Source organism: Gorilla gorilla, chromosome 12, assembly GCF_029281585.2.
Source record: "Gorilla gorilla gorilla isolate KB3781 chromosome 12, NHGRI_mGorGor1-v2.1_pri, whole genome shotgun sequence".
Classification (NCBI taxonomy): Eukaryota; Metazoa; Chordata; class Mammalia; order Primates; family Hominidae; genus Gorilla; species Gorilla gorilla.
In genome coordinates this window covers 29143642-29158810 of record NC_073236.2, presented here as the reverse complement: position 1 = coordinate 29158810, position 15169 = coordinate 29143642, and the positions used below count along the sequence as shown (strand labels likewise).

General features: G+C 47.5%; 1 protein-coding gene across 1 annotated transcript in view; it reads right to left on the bottom strand.

Moving 5' to 3' along the window:
* Window positions 1-15169, bottom strand: part of LOC129531429 (carboxylesterase 4A-like) — a gene marked incomplete at its 5' end in the record, with an annotated part of 28099 nt that extends 12930 nt beyond the window's left edge. Inside the window, 3 exons of the mRNA XM_055377373.2 lie at window positions 1417-1618; window positions 8378-8476; window positions 15148-15169. Coding sequence (XP_055233348.2) covers window positions 1417-1618; window positions 8378-8476; window positions 15148-15169 — 323 coding nt within the window. The remainder of the gene's footprint in view (window positions 1-1416; window positions 1619-8377; window positions 8477-15147) is intronic.

Sequence of the window (15169 nt, the reverse complement as noted above, 5' to 3'; positions counted from 1 at the left end):
CACCACCGCCCCCAGATATATTTTTTTTAATTTTCTGTAGATATGGGGTCTTGCCATGCTGCCCAGGCTGGTCTTGAACTCCTGGGTTCAAGCAGTCATCCTGCCTTGGCCTATCAAAATTCTGGTATTACAAGTGTGAGCCACTGTGCCCAGCCAACAACCTGTTTTTAACAGCTAGACACCTGGGGTGGTATTTGTATCTTTTTATATCAGCTGATACCCAGGTTCTCAGACATTTTTCTAAACCCTGTGCTTTAACCAACTGATGCTGAGCATTGTTAATGATTGCCACAGAATGTTCTGGACAGTGGATTACTCAATGGTCTGAGTAAACAGTAAATACACTTGTTCTGGGTAAATCGCCAAGCCCAGTGCTTCAAAGGGCAGTCATTGTTCTAATTATGCTTCTGTGACTCAGGGCTCAGCCCCCAGAGAGAGGGAAGAGCTCCGGACTGGGTCAGGGGGTGATGTGAGAGTGAACACTGCCCCTCAGACACATTTAGGAAAACGCAGCTCCCCAGCAGGTGCTGGAGCACGGTCAGTGACAGCCTCCCCCTTGCCTGGAGCTCTCCTCTAAGAAACCAACAACAAGGCTAGGCGCAGTGGCTCATGCCTGTAATCTCAGCACTTTGGGAGGCCGAGGCATGTGGATCACGAGGTCAAGAGATCGAGACCATCCTGGCCAACATAATGAAACCCTGTCTCTACTAAAAATACAAAAATTAGGTGTGCATGGTGGCAAGTACCTGTAGCCCCAGGTACTCAGAGGCTGAGGCAGGAGACTCGCTTGAACCCGGGAGGCGGAGGTTGCAGTGAGCCGAGATCGTGCCACTGCACTCCAGCCTGGCGACAGAGCGAGACTCCATCTAAAAAAACAAAAACAGGCCGGGCGCGGTGGCTCACGCCTGTAATCCCAGCACTTTGGGAGGCCGAGGCGGGCGGATCACGAGGTCAGGAGATCGAGACCATCCTGGCTAACACGGTGAAACCCCGTCTCTACTAAAAATACAAAAAATTAGCCGGGCGTGGTAGTGGGCGCCTGTAGTCCCAGCTACTCGGGAGGCTGAGGCAGGAGAATGGCATGAACCCGGGAGGTGGAGCTTGCAGTGAGCCGAGATCGCGCCACTGCACTCCAGCCTGGGCGACAAAGCAAGACTCCGTCTCAAAAAAAAAAAAAAAAAAAAAAAAAACAAAAACAAAAACAAAAACCAAAACCAACAGCAGCATTGTCAGTGACGTAAACACCATCAGGACCAGTTTGCTCACGATACGGGTCTGAAAACTGAGGCCCAGAATGGGCCCCAGGCCTGCCTGTGATCACACAGTGAGTTCTTCTCAGTGAGCTGTGCAAAGCCCCACCCAGATGCAGGCATAGGCCCATTGCCCCCTCCCAGTGGACAGGCCTCTGACTCTTACCCAGGCGGGTAGGTGATAGCATCTCTGATTCCTTTCCAGGGCTCCGGGGGTTCTGGAGGTGCAAACCTGAGGATACCTAGAGGAGGTCTGGAGAAGGGGACTCCTAAAAAGACTTGGATGGGTGTCTTCCCCACATGCATCTGTTTTCCTTGCAGGGTTCCATATTTGGTGACCACTTGAGGCCTCTTGGTGTGCAAGGCACCTGGGAAGAGAAGGGAAAAGGGTCACCTCTGCTCAGTCACCCAGCCACAAATGGGACCCTGGCTCAGCCACTCAGCCACAAATGGGACCCTGGCCCATCTGTCATGGGAAGCAGTGGCTGCTTTTCATAACAATTGATCATAACCATTGTGTGTCTGTCCACTTTTTCCTGTGCTTCTCTCAGAATTTTGTCTCTCCTTTAACGTTTCATTTATTTTTATTTATTGATTGATTGATTGATTGATTGATTGATTGAGATGGAGTCTTGCTCTGTCACCCAGGCTGGAGTGCAGTGGCTCAATCTCAGCTTACTGCAAGCTCCGCCTTCCAGATTCATGCCATTCTCCTGCCTCAACCTCCAGAGCAGCTGGGACCACAGGCGCCTGCCACCACACCCGGCTAATTTTTTGTATTTTTAGTAGAGGCGGTGTTTCACCATGCTAGCCAGGATGGTCTCGATCTCCTGACCTCGTGATCTGCCCGCCTTGGCCTCCCAAAGTGCTGGGATTACAGGTGTGAGCCACCACGCCCGGCCCTCATTTATTTATTTATTTATTTAGATGGGGTCTTTCTCTATCGCCCAGGCTGGAGTGCAATAGCCCAATCTTGGCTCACTGCAACCTCCACCTTCCAGGTTCAAGTGATTATCCTGCTTCAGCCTCCTGAGTAGCTGGGACTACAGACACACAGCACCGCGCCTGGCTAATTTTTTTTTTTTTTTTTTTTTTTTTGAGATGGAGTTTCGCTGTTTCTGCCCAGGCTGGAGTACAATGGCGTGATCTCGGCTCACCGCAACCTCTGCCTCCCGGGTTCAAGCCATTCTCTTGCCTCAGCCTCCCGAGTAGCTGGAATTATAGGCATGCACCACCACACCTGGCTAATTTTGTATTTTTAGTAGAGATGGGGTTTCACCGTACTAGCCAGGATGGTCTCTGTCTCCTGACCTCGTGATCCGCCCGCCTTGGCCTCCCAAAGTGCTGGGATTATAGGCATGAGCCACCGCGCCTGACCTCATTTAACATTTCAAATCCCTATCGGTAAGCACATAAAAGTTCATGTTGGCTGGGCACGGTGGCTCATGCCTGTAATCCCAGCACTTCAGGAGGCCAAGGTGGGTGGATCAGGAGGTCAGGAATGGTGAAACCCCGTCTCTACTAAAAATACAAAAATTAGCTGGGCGTGGTGACACACACCTGTAATACAGCTACTCAGGGGGCTGAGGCAGGAGAATTGCTTGAACCCAGGAGGTGGAGGTTGCAGCGAGCCGAGATCGCGCCACTGCACTCCAGCCTGGGCAACAGAGTGAGACTCCGTCTCAGTAAATAAATAAATAAATAAATAAATAAATAAATAAATAAATAAAAATTTATGTCTATTATATGGGCTATTTCTCTGCGTCATTTAATGGCAATAAATGCATTATTCATTTTGATTTCTGTTTGTCTGATATTAATATAGCTACATCTCTGTCCTTTTTTTGAGACGGAGTCTTGCTCTGTCACCCAGGCTGGAGTGCAGTGGCACGATCTCGGCTCACTGCAAGCCCCACCTCCCAGGTTCATGCCATTCTCCTGCCTCAGCCTCCCTAGTAGCTGGGACTACAGGCACCCGCCAGCATGCCTGGCTAATTTTTTGTATTTTTAGTAGAGACAGGGTTTCACCATGTTAGCCAGAATGGTCTTGATCTCCTGAACTCGTGATCTGCCCGCCTTGGCCTCCCAAACTGCTGGGATTACAGGCGTGAGCCACCGCGCCCGGCCTACGCCTCTGTTCTTGTTGTTAACATTAGCCCAGCATGTTTCTAGGAAGAAATCATACACGCATATATGCATTCTTACTCATATGCATACTCGCATCTAATACTCACATGTACATGCTAATTTATGATATAGGTACATGTGAGCACAGCTCATCTACAAAGGAACATGCAGAAAAAGGCCAGGCACAGTGGCTCATGCCTATAATCCCAGCACTTTGGGAGGCTGAGGTGGGCAGATCACTTGAGGTCAGGAGTTCGAGACCAGCCTGGCCAACATGGTGAAACCGCTGTCTCTACTAAAAATACAAAAATTAGCCAGGCGTGGTGGCGGGCACCTGTAATCCCAGCTACTCGGGAGGCTGAGGCAGGAGAATCGCTTGAACCCTGGAGGCGGACGTTGCAGTGAGCCGAGATTTTGCCACTGCACTCCAGCCTGGGTGACAAAGCAAGACTCCATCTCAAAACAGACAAACAAACACTCCAAGAAACATGCAGAAACAGAAGAGTAAAATGCATGTCCATATACATACATACATATGCATACAAGTGCAGTTGTACATAGGTGACAACAAATCTATCTACAGCATACTTATTACATGCACACACAAGCACACATACACAGTGCAAGCAAACTTATACCATAGCCAGCTCTTGGCATAGAAATGAAATAAGCTAAGTTGAATCTGACTTCCCGTGGATACTCTTTTCTTCCTCTTCCAGGCTATCATCCTGCCCCACTCCTATTGCCAAGAGTCATTGAAGCCTCACATCCACTGTCCCTTCCTGAAGTGCCCTTGTCTATTTGCCCCCTCCTCCTTTTATCAAAACCGAATTGGGCTGGGCACGGTGGCTCACGCCTGTAAGCCCAGCACTTTGGGAGGCCGAGGCAGGTGGATCACCTGAGGTCAGGAGTTCAAGACCAGTCTGGCCAACATGGTGAAACCCCATCTCTACTAAAAAAAAAAACAATAATAATAATTAGCCAGGCACAGCGGCACAAGCCTGTAATCCCAGCTACTTAGGAGGCTGAGGCAGGAGAATCTCTTGAACCTGGGAGGAGGAGGTTGTGGTGAGCAGAGATCACTCTGTACTCCAGCCTGGGCAACAGAGCAAGACTCCATCTCAAAACAAACAAACAAAAAACCAAAAAACAAACAACAAAAACACAAACTGAATTGTTCTGTGCTCCGGTCCTATGGAGCTCATTCTGTAAAATGACAGAAAGCAGACCTGATCCAAGTAATTAGTGAACCTATCTGTGCATCAGAATCACCTGGAGGATCATTGCAAAAATATGTATTCCTTGGTCCCACCCCACACTCTCTGATGAGAATCTCAGGGTTGCAAACCTCCCCAGATTTTGATGCAAATGGTTTTTGGAATAGGATTTGAAATTGATGCAATAGAGCACACCTTCACACTCCCAGCTGCAGGTTGCCAAAAATGCCTCTCTGCCCATGCCCCCAGGTCTCTACAGGTCTCACATAAGCAATATCTGGGCAAAAAGAAGTGACTGCAATGGAGACCCTTCAAGCATGGAGGCAGGCCAGCAGGGGCAAGGGCCAGCTCAAATCTCCCGTTTGTGCAGCCTTTGCAGTTTACAAAGCTCTTTCACATGGGCTTCTCCACTGGACTTGGGAGGAGCTGAGGGAGGCCCAAAGACCCAGAGGGGGGCCATGACCAGCCTGCAGTCTCACAGGACACAGCCAGGAGGCCAAGGTCTAACCCATTACCTGGATTTGCCCTGAATCCAGGGTCCACTCATGGTGGAATAGCCAATAGCTATAATTTACTGGGCCTTCGTTATAGCCTGGGTGCTGTGCCAAACACTTTAAATTATCTCACTTCATTTTTTTCTTTTTTTCTTTTTCTCTTTTGTAGAGACAGGGTCTCACTTTGTTACCCAGGCTGGTCTTGAACTCTTGGCCTCAAGTGATCCTCCCACTCTGGCCTCCCAAAGTTCTGGGAGTACAGGCATGCATGAGCCACCACGCCCAGCCCCACCTCATTTTTCTGAAAACCTTATAGAGCAAATGTTATTGTTACAAAACTATACAAATGTGGAAGCTGAAGCTCAAAGGGGTTATATTAAGTTGGCCGAGGTCACATAGAAAAGTATCTTACATCAGAGCAGTGCCTTAAACCATGTTTTTCTGTCGGCTCCCCAGCCTCCAAGGGGCACCTAGCCATGTAGCAGAGTGCTCTAGACCCCTGAGCATGAGCTGCCATGGAGTGGACCCCATCTCAGCTCTGCTACCCAGAGGCAGCATGTAAGCACCTATGAAAACAATATTCCACCTTACTGGTGGTCATAAAGTGCTAACTAAAACCAGGAGTTACAACTTAGACCTAATAAATTTAAAAGTGATGGCATCTAATTCTGGTGAAGATACAGTGAAAAGGACATTCACATATACTGTTGGTGGAGGATAAACTGATACAATGCCTTGGGAAAATAATTTGGCGAAATGTATACAAAGCCATGAAAAGTTCACTTGCCAGCCGGTGTGGTGGCTCACGCCTGTAATCCCAGCACTTTGGGAGGTCAAGGCAGGTGGATCACTGGAGGTCAGGAGTTCGAGACCAGCCTGGCCAACATGGTGAAACCCTGTCTCTACTAAAAATACAAAAATTAGCTGGGCGTGGTGGTGCGTGCCTGTAATCCCAGCTAGTCAGGAGGCTGAGATAGGAGAATCGCTTGAACCCAGGAGGTGGAGGTTGCAGTGAGCCAAGATCACATCACTGTGCTCCAACCTGGGAGACAGAGTGAGACTCCATCTCATAAACAAAACAACAACCAAAAAATAAAATAAAAGAAAAGAAAAGTTCACATGCTTTCACTCAGTAATTCCACTTCTGGGTCTCTCCCCTGTGAAAATAGTCAGAAACACATGAAAACAAAGACCTTTCTGAACTAGATTTATCTATACCATAGTGAATACTGGAAGCATCATTTATATCTGGGGACCAAGCAAGGCCAATGTAACTACAGACTCAAACTTTAAACTGTTTTTGGTAATAATTTAAATTAAAAAACAAAAAAAAGAGAAAAACCCCAGAGTATAAAATTGTGTTTATTCTTTCATTCTTTCTTTTCTTTTCTTTCCCTTATTTTTTTCTTTTTTTGAGACAAGGTCTCCCTCTGTTGCCCAGGCTGGAAGGCAGTGGCATGATCATAGCTCACTACAGCCTTCACCTCCCAAACTCAAGTGAGCCTCTCACTTCAGCCTCTCGAGTAGTTGGGACTGCAGGCATGCACCACACCATGCTTGGCTAATTTTTAAATTTTTTGTTCAGATGGGCTCTAGTTATGTTGCCCAGGCTGGTCTTGAACTCCTGAGCTTAAGCAATCGTCCCACATCAGACTCCCAAAATGCTGGGATTATAGACACGAGCCACCACATTTGGCTTAAAATTGTGTACATTCTAATAGTACAGCTATAGATAAATACACAATGAAAAGGTGAAAAGAGGCTAGGCATGGTGGCTCATGCCTGCAGTCCCAGCACTTTGGTAGGCCGAGGCAAGTGGATCATCTCAGGTCAGAATTTCAAGACCTGCCTGGCCAGCATGGCGAAACCCCATCTCCACTAAAAAAATACAAAAATTAGCTGGACTTGTGGTGTACGCCTGTAGTCCCAGCTACTTGGGAGGCTGAGGTGGGGAGAATTGCTTGAACCCGGGAGGTGGAGGTTGCAGTGAGCGGATATGGCACCATTGCACACCAGTCTGGGTGACAGGGCAAGACTCCGTCTCAAAAAAAAAAAAAAAAAAAAAAAAAAAGAAAAGATGAAAAGAAAATGCGCCAAAATGTTAAAAGCGGAGTAAGCAAAGTTTCCTTCAAATTTAAAATAATGGATATATGTATATATAGGCAAAATTTATTTATGATAGAGGTCAGACTAGTGGTAACTTTGAGTATTGACTGAGAAGGAGTACATGGGATGCTGGAGATGGGTTTTTTTTTTTTTTTTTTTTTTTTTTGAGATAGAGTTTCTCTCTTGTTGCCCAGGCTGGAGTGCAATGGCACGATCTCGGCTCACTGCAACCTCCGCCTCCTGGGTTCAAGTGATTCTCCTGCCTCAGCCTCCTGAGTAGCTGGGATTACAGGCATGTGCCACCATACCTGGCTAATTTTGTATTTTTAGTAGAGACGGGGTAATAATATTGGTTAGGCTGGTCTCAAACTTCTGACCTCAGGTGATCTGCCCGCTTCGGCCTCCCAAAGTGCTGGGATTACAGGTGTATCCTTGTAAGTTAAAAAAACTTTTTAAAAAAAGTTTTTTAAAAATAGAGACAGAGTCTATTTACCCAGGCTGGTCTCAAACTCCTGGGCTCAAGTAATCCTCCCACCTCAGTCTCTCAAAGTGCTGGAATTACAGGCATGAGCTACTATGCCTAACCCACTGGAAATGTTCTAGATCTTGATCTGGATAATGGTTACCATATATATATATATATATATATATATATATATATATATAATTAGTATAATAGATATACAGTAAAGATGTGTGCACCTTGCTGTATACATCTTATACCTCAGTAAACTTTTGTTAATGTATTAGATGGTTTTCACAGTAAAAAGTGTAGTACTCATTTTAAAAAGAAAGATATTGGGGAGAAATTTGAAGGTGGTAAAGAGGTTCATGTAGCAGAGAGGGGGCAGAGACAGGCCTCCTGCTTAGGAGAAGGAAAGAAGGATGGAAGGAAGGAAAAAGGTGGGAAGGAAGGAAAGATGTGGCCATGTTCTCAGACCCCTTCACCGGTGTCGGGAGGCAGGAAATGCAGAGAAGCCCTGAGGTTCAGGGAGGCTAAAGGACTTGTCCAGACTCCCAGCTGGTAGATGGTTTAGTGTCCTGAAACCCTACCCTCCATTTGCCCAGGCCTTGTCTAAGTGCTCCTGCCCTGCTGTCCCCAGGAGAGGTTGAACTGGGGCCTGTCCCTCCGTCCCTTGTGCCCGTCTTGCCTGACACCCTCGGGAAGGGGTGGGGGTCTTACCCAAGGCCGTCTGCGCCATCAGGCAGAGGGTGAGGCTTGAGCACAGAATCCACCTCATGCTCCAGCCAGCTCCTGCTGTGGGCAGGAGTGATGGCAACACTGGATGGCATGGTAGCCGTGTCTACAGTGTGTGAGCACACTTTTATCTGCTCTTAATCCCTGCCAGCAAGTACTGGGGCGGAAGGAATTGTAACCAGCTTCTGACCAGCCCACAGCCTTGTCTCTGCCTTGGGCAACAGGTCACGCTAGATGATCTTGGCTCTTCAGACAAACTGATCAGCCTGCAATCTCCACCCCATTTGCTCATCTGTGCAGTGGCTTAAAGCTGAACATGTGTGAGTCAAGGTGGGTGCCAAGATTGAAGTAGAACACCTGGTTACTTGGCCCTTCAGCCAGGGCTTCCTGTTTGTGGATTTAAGGGTCTTGGGCCTCCCTGCTCCCCAGTGCCTCGTCCAGCCTCTTCCCTGCCTTTCCTCGCACATGCTGACCCTTGGCTGTCCTCACAGTTTCATAGTCCACATGCGGAAGCTGGACCTGAAAGCAACCATAATGTGGGAGCCCAGAGGGGCACCCGAGGAGTGAGCCCAGGGCCGGGTGGTGGGAATGAAGATTCCCTGGAAAAGATCTAATCTTCTAAGTAAAGGATGAGGAGGAGTGGGCCAGGCAAAGAAAGATCCTGTTTGAAGTTTGGAGCCACAGGAGCAAGTGTGGGAGGTGGAAGCAAGGAGACAGCAGTCCCATCTTCAGTCAAAGGTAAGATGGGGCTGGGTGTGGTGGCTCATGCCTGTAATACCAGCACTTTGGAAGGCTGAGGCGGGCGGATCACCTGAGGTCAGGAGTTCGAGACCAGCCTGGCCAACATGGTGAAACCCCGTCTCTACTAAAACAAAGAATACAAAAATTAGCTGGGCGTGGTAGTGTGTGCCTGTAGTCCCAGCTACTCAGGAGGCTGAGGCAGGAGGATGGCTTGAACCTGGGAGGCGGAAGTTGTAGTGAGCCGAGATCGGGCCACTGCACTCCAGCCTGGGTGACAGAGTGAGACCCTGTCTCAAAAATAAATAGGCCAGGCACAGTGGCTTATGCCTGTAATCCCAACACTTTGGGAGGCTGAGGCAGGAGGGTCATGAGGTCAGAAGATCGAGACCATCCTGGCTAACACGATGAAACCCCGTCCCTACTAAAAATACAAAAAATTATCCGGGCGTGGTGGCACGCGCCCGTAGTTCCAGCTACTCAGGAAGCTGAGGCAAGAGAATTGCTTGAAACCGGCAGGCGGAGCTTGCAGTGAGCCGAGATGGCACCACTGTACTCCAGCCTGGGCGACTAAGTGAGACTCCATCTCAAAGAAAAAAAAAAAGGTAAGATGTTTCCTCTCTCTGTGTACCCCCAAAGTCTGGGGTCCTGGCCCATCTTTGTGAAAAGAAGGTCTGTTGGGCTTCTGTGCTGGGGAGGGGAAAAGGCAGGGGAACAGAGAACTTCTCCCTTGGCCCACAGCCTCTTGCTCTATAGGCCTGACAGATGGTTAAAGCCTCCTTCTTCTTTCACAGTCAATTTTCTGAGTTCTTCAGAGATGCTCTTTATTTGGGACTCCTCTCCCACAGTTCCCATCCTTGTGACCCTTCCTCAGTCCCAAGGAATGTGACATTCACTGCCCAATCATTGCTGCCTGGGCTCTATGCTCCTCTAATGAAGGCCCAAGATGACCCCCCACCCCTGCCTCTGCCACTTATCCTGTGGGGTCTACATGGGCAAACCTCCAATATCCCTTGCCCCACCTCAGCAGAGGTGTGGCCCATCCCATTGCAGCTCCTTCTGCCCCACTCACGATGGCAGGGTGGAGTCAGGCTCTGGCTGGCTGAGCCTCCTATGGTGGAAAGCACCACTCATCCTCCCCATGGTCTCATGCCCACAGGCTTGAGGGGAAAGAAGTGGGGTGAGAACTCACAGCGAGGTAACAGCTCTCTACAAAGAAAATCTCTCCCCTAACTCCTCCCCAGCATAACGTGTTAACTTGTGGTGGCTCACGCCTGTAATCCCAGCACTTTGGGAGGCCAAGGCAGGAGGACCACTTAAGGCCAGGAGTTCAAGGCCAGCCTGGACAACATAGTGAGACCCTGTCTTTACAAAAAATTAAAAAGTCAGCCAGATGTGCTGGTACATGCCTGCAGACCCAGCTACTTGGGAGGCTGAGGCAGGAGGATCAATTGAGCCCAGGCGGTCAAGACAGAGTAAGACTCTGTCTCTAACCAAAATACCCTGAAACAAAAAACAAAAAACAAGACCCACTTTTATTATTTATTTATTTTTTTGAGACAGAGTCTCACTCTGTCGCCCAGGCTGGAATACAGTGGCGCCACCTCGGCTCACTGCAAGCTCTGCCTCCCAGTTTCAAGTGATTCTCTTGCCTCAGCCTCCTGAGTAGCTGGGACTACGGGCGCATGCCACCACGCCCAGATAATTTTTTGTATTTTTAGTAGAGACAGGGTTTCATTGTGTTAGCCAGGATGGTCTCAATCTTCTGACCTCGTGATCCGCCTGCCTCGGCCTCCCAAAGTTTTGGGATTACAGGCAAGAGCCACCATGCCTGGCCTATTTATTTATTTTTGAGACAGGGTCTCACTCTGTCGCCCAGGCTGGAGTGCAGTGGCCCGATCTCGGCTCACTGCAACCTCTGCCTCCTGGGTTCAAGCGATTCTCCTGCTTCAGCCTCCCAAGTAGCTGGGATTACAGGCCTGTGCCACCACCCCCAGCTAATTTTTGTATTTTTAGTAAAGACAGGGTTTCACCATGTTGGCCAGTCTGGTCTCGAACGCCTGATCTCAAGTGATCCACCTGCCTCAGCCTCACAAAGTGCTGGGATTACAGACGTGAGCCACCACGCCCGGCCACATATTTTCCATATTTATTTATGTATTTATGTTTTGAGATGGAGTTTCACTCATGTTGCCTAGGCCGGAGTGCAATAACATGATCTTGGCTCACTGCAATCTCCACCTCTTGGGTTCAAGCAATTCTCCTGCCTCAGCCTCCTGAGTAGCTGGGAATTCAGGAGCTCACCAACACAGCCAGCTAATTTTTCTATTTTTAGTAGCATGTTTACCATGTTGGCCAGGATAGTCTCGAACTCCTGACTTCAGGTGATCCACCTGACTCAGCCTCTCAAAGTGGTATTTTCCATATTTAAAAAAATGAACATTAGTTGAGGGTTCAGTCAGTGTGAGGTTGAAAGGTGTAGGGATGGGAGGACAGGGTGGGCAGGACCAGGAAAGCAGGGACTACCAGCAGCTCCACCTGGCCTGGACCACATCTCTCTCTCTGTTGACTGCCTGCCTATCCTCACAGCCTCATTCTGCCAGGTTCTCTTATAGGCTGTGGCCACATCAATAGGAGTATGGATATTAGGCTTTGGGAGGTGAGGAAGCTGCTTGTTTTGCTGCCCAGCATCTGACAAAGTTCAGAATGCACAGGACAAGCTGTCAGGCAGAGGACAGGGTAAGGGGGCAGTGGGGAAGACAGACAAGATTGTGAATCCACCTGCTAGGCCTAGGGGCCAGCCACACATAGATTCCCCCACTCAGCTATGCAGCTCCTTGGCCACATCTGTGTGGGCCTCAAGGACGAGTTCTGCCAACCTCTGGCTCTACTCCTGCCACCTGTCCCTGGGGGAGCAACAACCTTTCACTCAGCCCATATGGGAAGCACTCGTGCCAGGCCAGATACCATGATGAGGTGCCCAGGACACATGTGTGCCCCATCTGATGCTCACATGGGGCACAGGGGATGTTGAGTGGGCAGCCATATCAACCACGTAGTCCTGGTACAGTATCATCTTTTCTGAGAATCAGCCTTTTCTCAGAAAGCCTGGCTGTTACTTGCCTGAGTCTCTTAGCAGAGTTTTCATTCAGGTAGTCCTGGTACAGCATCATCTTTTCCAAGAATCAGTCTTTTCTCGGAAAGCCTGGGTGTTATTTGCCTGAGTCTCTTAGTAGAATTTTCTTAAGAACATTCCTATGTATCTTGGTTGAGCAAAGGGAAGGAAGTCGTGCTGTGGAAAGAGCATTGATCTCTGAGTCTGACTGATGTAGGCCCCAACAGCCTGGGCTTGGTGGCTCACGCCTGTAATCCCAGCACTTTGGGAGGCCAAGGTGGTGGATCACCTGAGGTCAGCAGTTCAAGATCAGCCTGCCTAACATGGTGAAACCTCATCTCTACTAAAAATACAGAAACTAACTCGGTGTGGTAGCACATGCCTGTAATCCCAGCAACTTGGGAGGCTGAGGCAGGAGAATCATTTGAACCGGGGGGGTGGAGTATGCAGGTTGGGATCACACCACTACACTTCAGCCTGGATGACAGAACCAGACTCCATCTAAAAAACAAAAAACAAAAAAAAAAACAAGATGTAGGCCCCAAGCTCACTTAGTCTCTTACCATCCATGTGTCCCAGAAGGCCTTTCTGAGCTTCAATTGTCCCATCTGTAAAACAGAGCTAACAATGACTAATTGTGAGGGTTGTTGTGAGGATTAAACAAATTGGTATTAAGTGGGCAGGACTGCACGGGGCACACCACAGCGTGGTGGAGATTGTGATGTCTGTGTAATTCCCCATATCTGTGGCTCTTTTATTGCTTAAGGAGGAAAGTTGTAATTATAAAACACAGAATTTTTTTTTCCTTTTTTAAAAACCTTAACTTAAAACAGCAATTTATAAAAGATTTAAAGCAAAAATTGACCAAGGCAATTTATAAAAGAATGTGCATGAAGTGTATTATTGGGCCTGTAACATGTAGAAATTTAATATATTTGCCAATGACAACACAAAGGAGGTGGGTGGAAGTAAGCTGCATTGGGCTAACAAAATGAAAACAGTAAAATAACAATCATACGATGTATTTTTGGGTTTGTAACATTAATAGATGTAATACATATAACAATAATACCACAAAAGGGTGAAAAATGAATAGGGATATATAGGAATAAAGTTTCTATATCTCACTGGAATGAAGCTAGTAGAGATAGGGCCAGGCACTGTGGCTCACACCTATAACCCCAACAACTTTGGGAGGCCAAGGTGGGTGGATTGCTTGAGCCCAGGAGTTGAAGACCAGCCTTGGCAGCATGGTGAAACCTTGTCTGTACTAAAAATAGAAAAAACAATTAGCTGGGGTTGGTGGTGCACACCTGTAGTCCCAGCTACTTGGGAGGCTGAGGTGGGAGGATCACCTGAGCCCAGGAGGCGGAGGTGGCAGTGAGCTGAGATCATGCCACTGCACTCCAGCCTGGGCAACAGAGTGAGACCCTGTCTCAAAACAAAACAAAACAAAACAAAACAAAACAAAACACCTCTGAAGCTGATTCTCTTTAGGTAAAATGTATATGGTAAGCCCTATAACAACCACTAAAAACAACAATGACAACAACAAAACTGAAAATATACAGTGATATTAATTATTAAAGAAATTTAAATACTTCACTAGAAAATATTTACTTAAAACAAAGAAAACGGTAGAGGATAAATAGAAGACGAAAAAGACACAAGACACATGGAAAACAAAAAGTAAAATGCCAGCACTAAATCCAACTATGTCAGGAATAACACTAAACGTGAGTGGATTAAACAATCCAGTCAAAAGGCAGAGACTGTCAGATGGGATTTTAAAAAAATTTTTATTTATTCATTTTTTGGAGACAAAGTCTTGGGTCTGTCACGCAGGCTGGAAGTGCAGTGGCACGATCTTGGTTCACTGCAACCTTCGCATCCTGGGTTCAAGTGATTCTCCTGCTTCAGCCACCCGAGTAGCTGGGATTACAGGCATGCGCTACCACACCCAGCTAATTTTTTTTTTTTTTTGTATTTTTAGTAGGGATGGGGTTTCACCATATTGGCTAGGCTGGTCTTGAACTCCTGACCTTAAGTGATCCACCAGCTTTGGCCTCCCAAAGTGCTGGGATTACAGGTGTGAGCCACCACACTCAGCCCAGATTGGATTTTTTAAAAAGTCCCCTATATGCTGTCTACAGAAGACAGACTTTAGAGTCAAAGATACAAATAAATTGAAAAGAAGAGAATGGGAAAAAATATATCATGGACACAGTAACCACAAGAAAGTTGGAGTGGCTATGCTAGTATCAAGCAATGTAGACTTTTAAATATTACTAGAGATAAAGAAGGGTATTTTATAATGATAAAAATGTCAATCTATCAGGAAGACATGCAATTATAAACATATATGTACCAGATAACAGAGCACTAAAATATATGAAGCAAAAAGTGACAGAAGTGGCCAGGCATGGTGGCTCATGTCTGTAATCCCAGCACTTTGAGACACCAAGGCAGGAGGATCACTTGAGCCCAGGAGTTTGAGACCAGCCTGGGCCACACAGTGAGATCCCTTCTCTAAAAAAAATAAAAGGAAATTAGCTGGGTGTGGTGGCATATGTCTGTGGTCCCACTTCAACCAAAACAATCTTGAAAAGGAACAAAGTAGAAGAACTCACACATCCCTACTTCAAAACTTATGAGGAAGAAATGCTATTAAGAGAGTGTGGTACTTGGCTGGGCGCGGTGGCTCACGCCTGTAATCCCAGCACTTTGGGAGGCTGAGGCGGGCGGATCATGAGGTCAGGAGATCGAGACCATTCCTGGCTAATATGGTGAAACCCCGTCTCTACTAAAAATACAAGAAAAAAAAAAAAAGAAAGAAAAAGAAAAAAGAAAGAAAAAAATTAGCTGGGCGTGGTGATGGGTGCCTGTAGTCCCAGCTACATGCCTGTAGTCCCAGCTACTGTAGC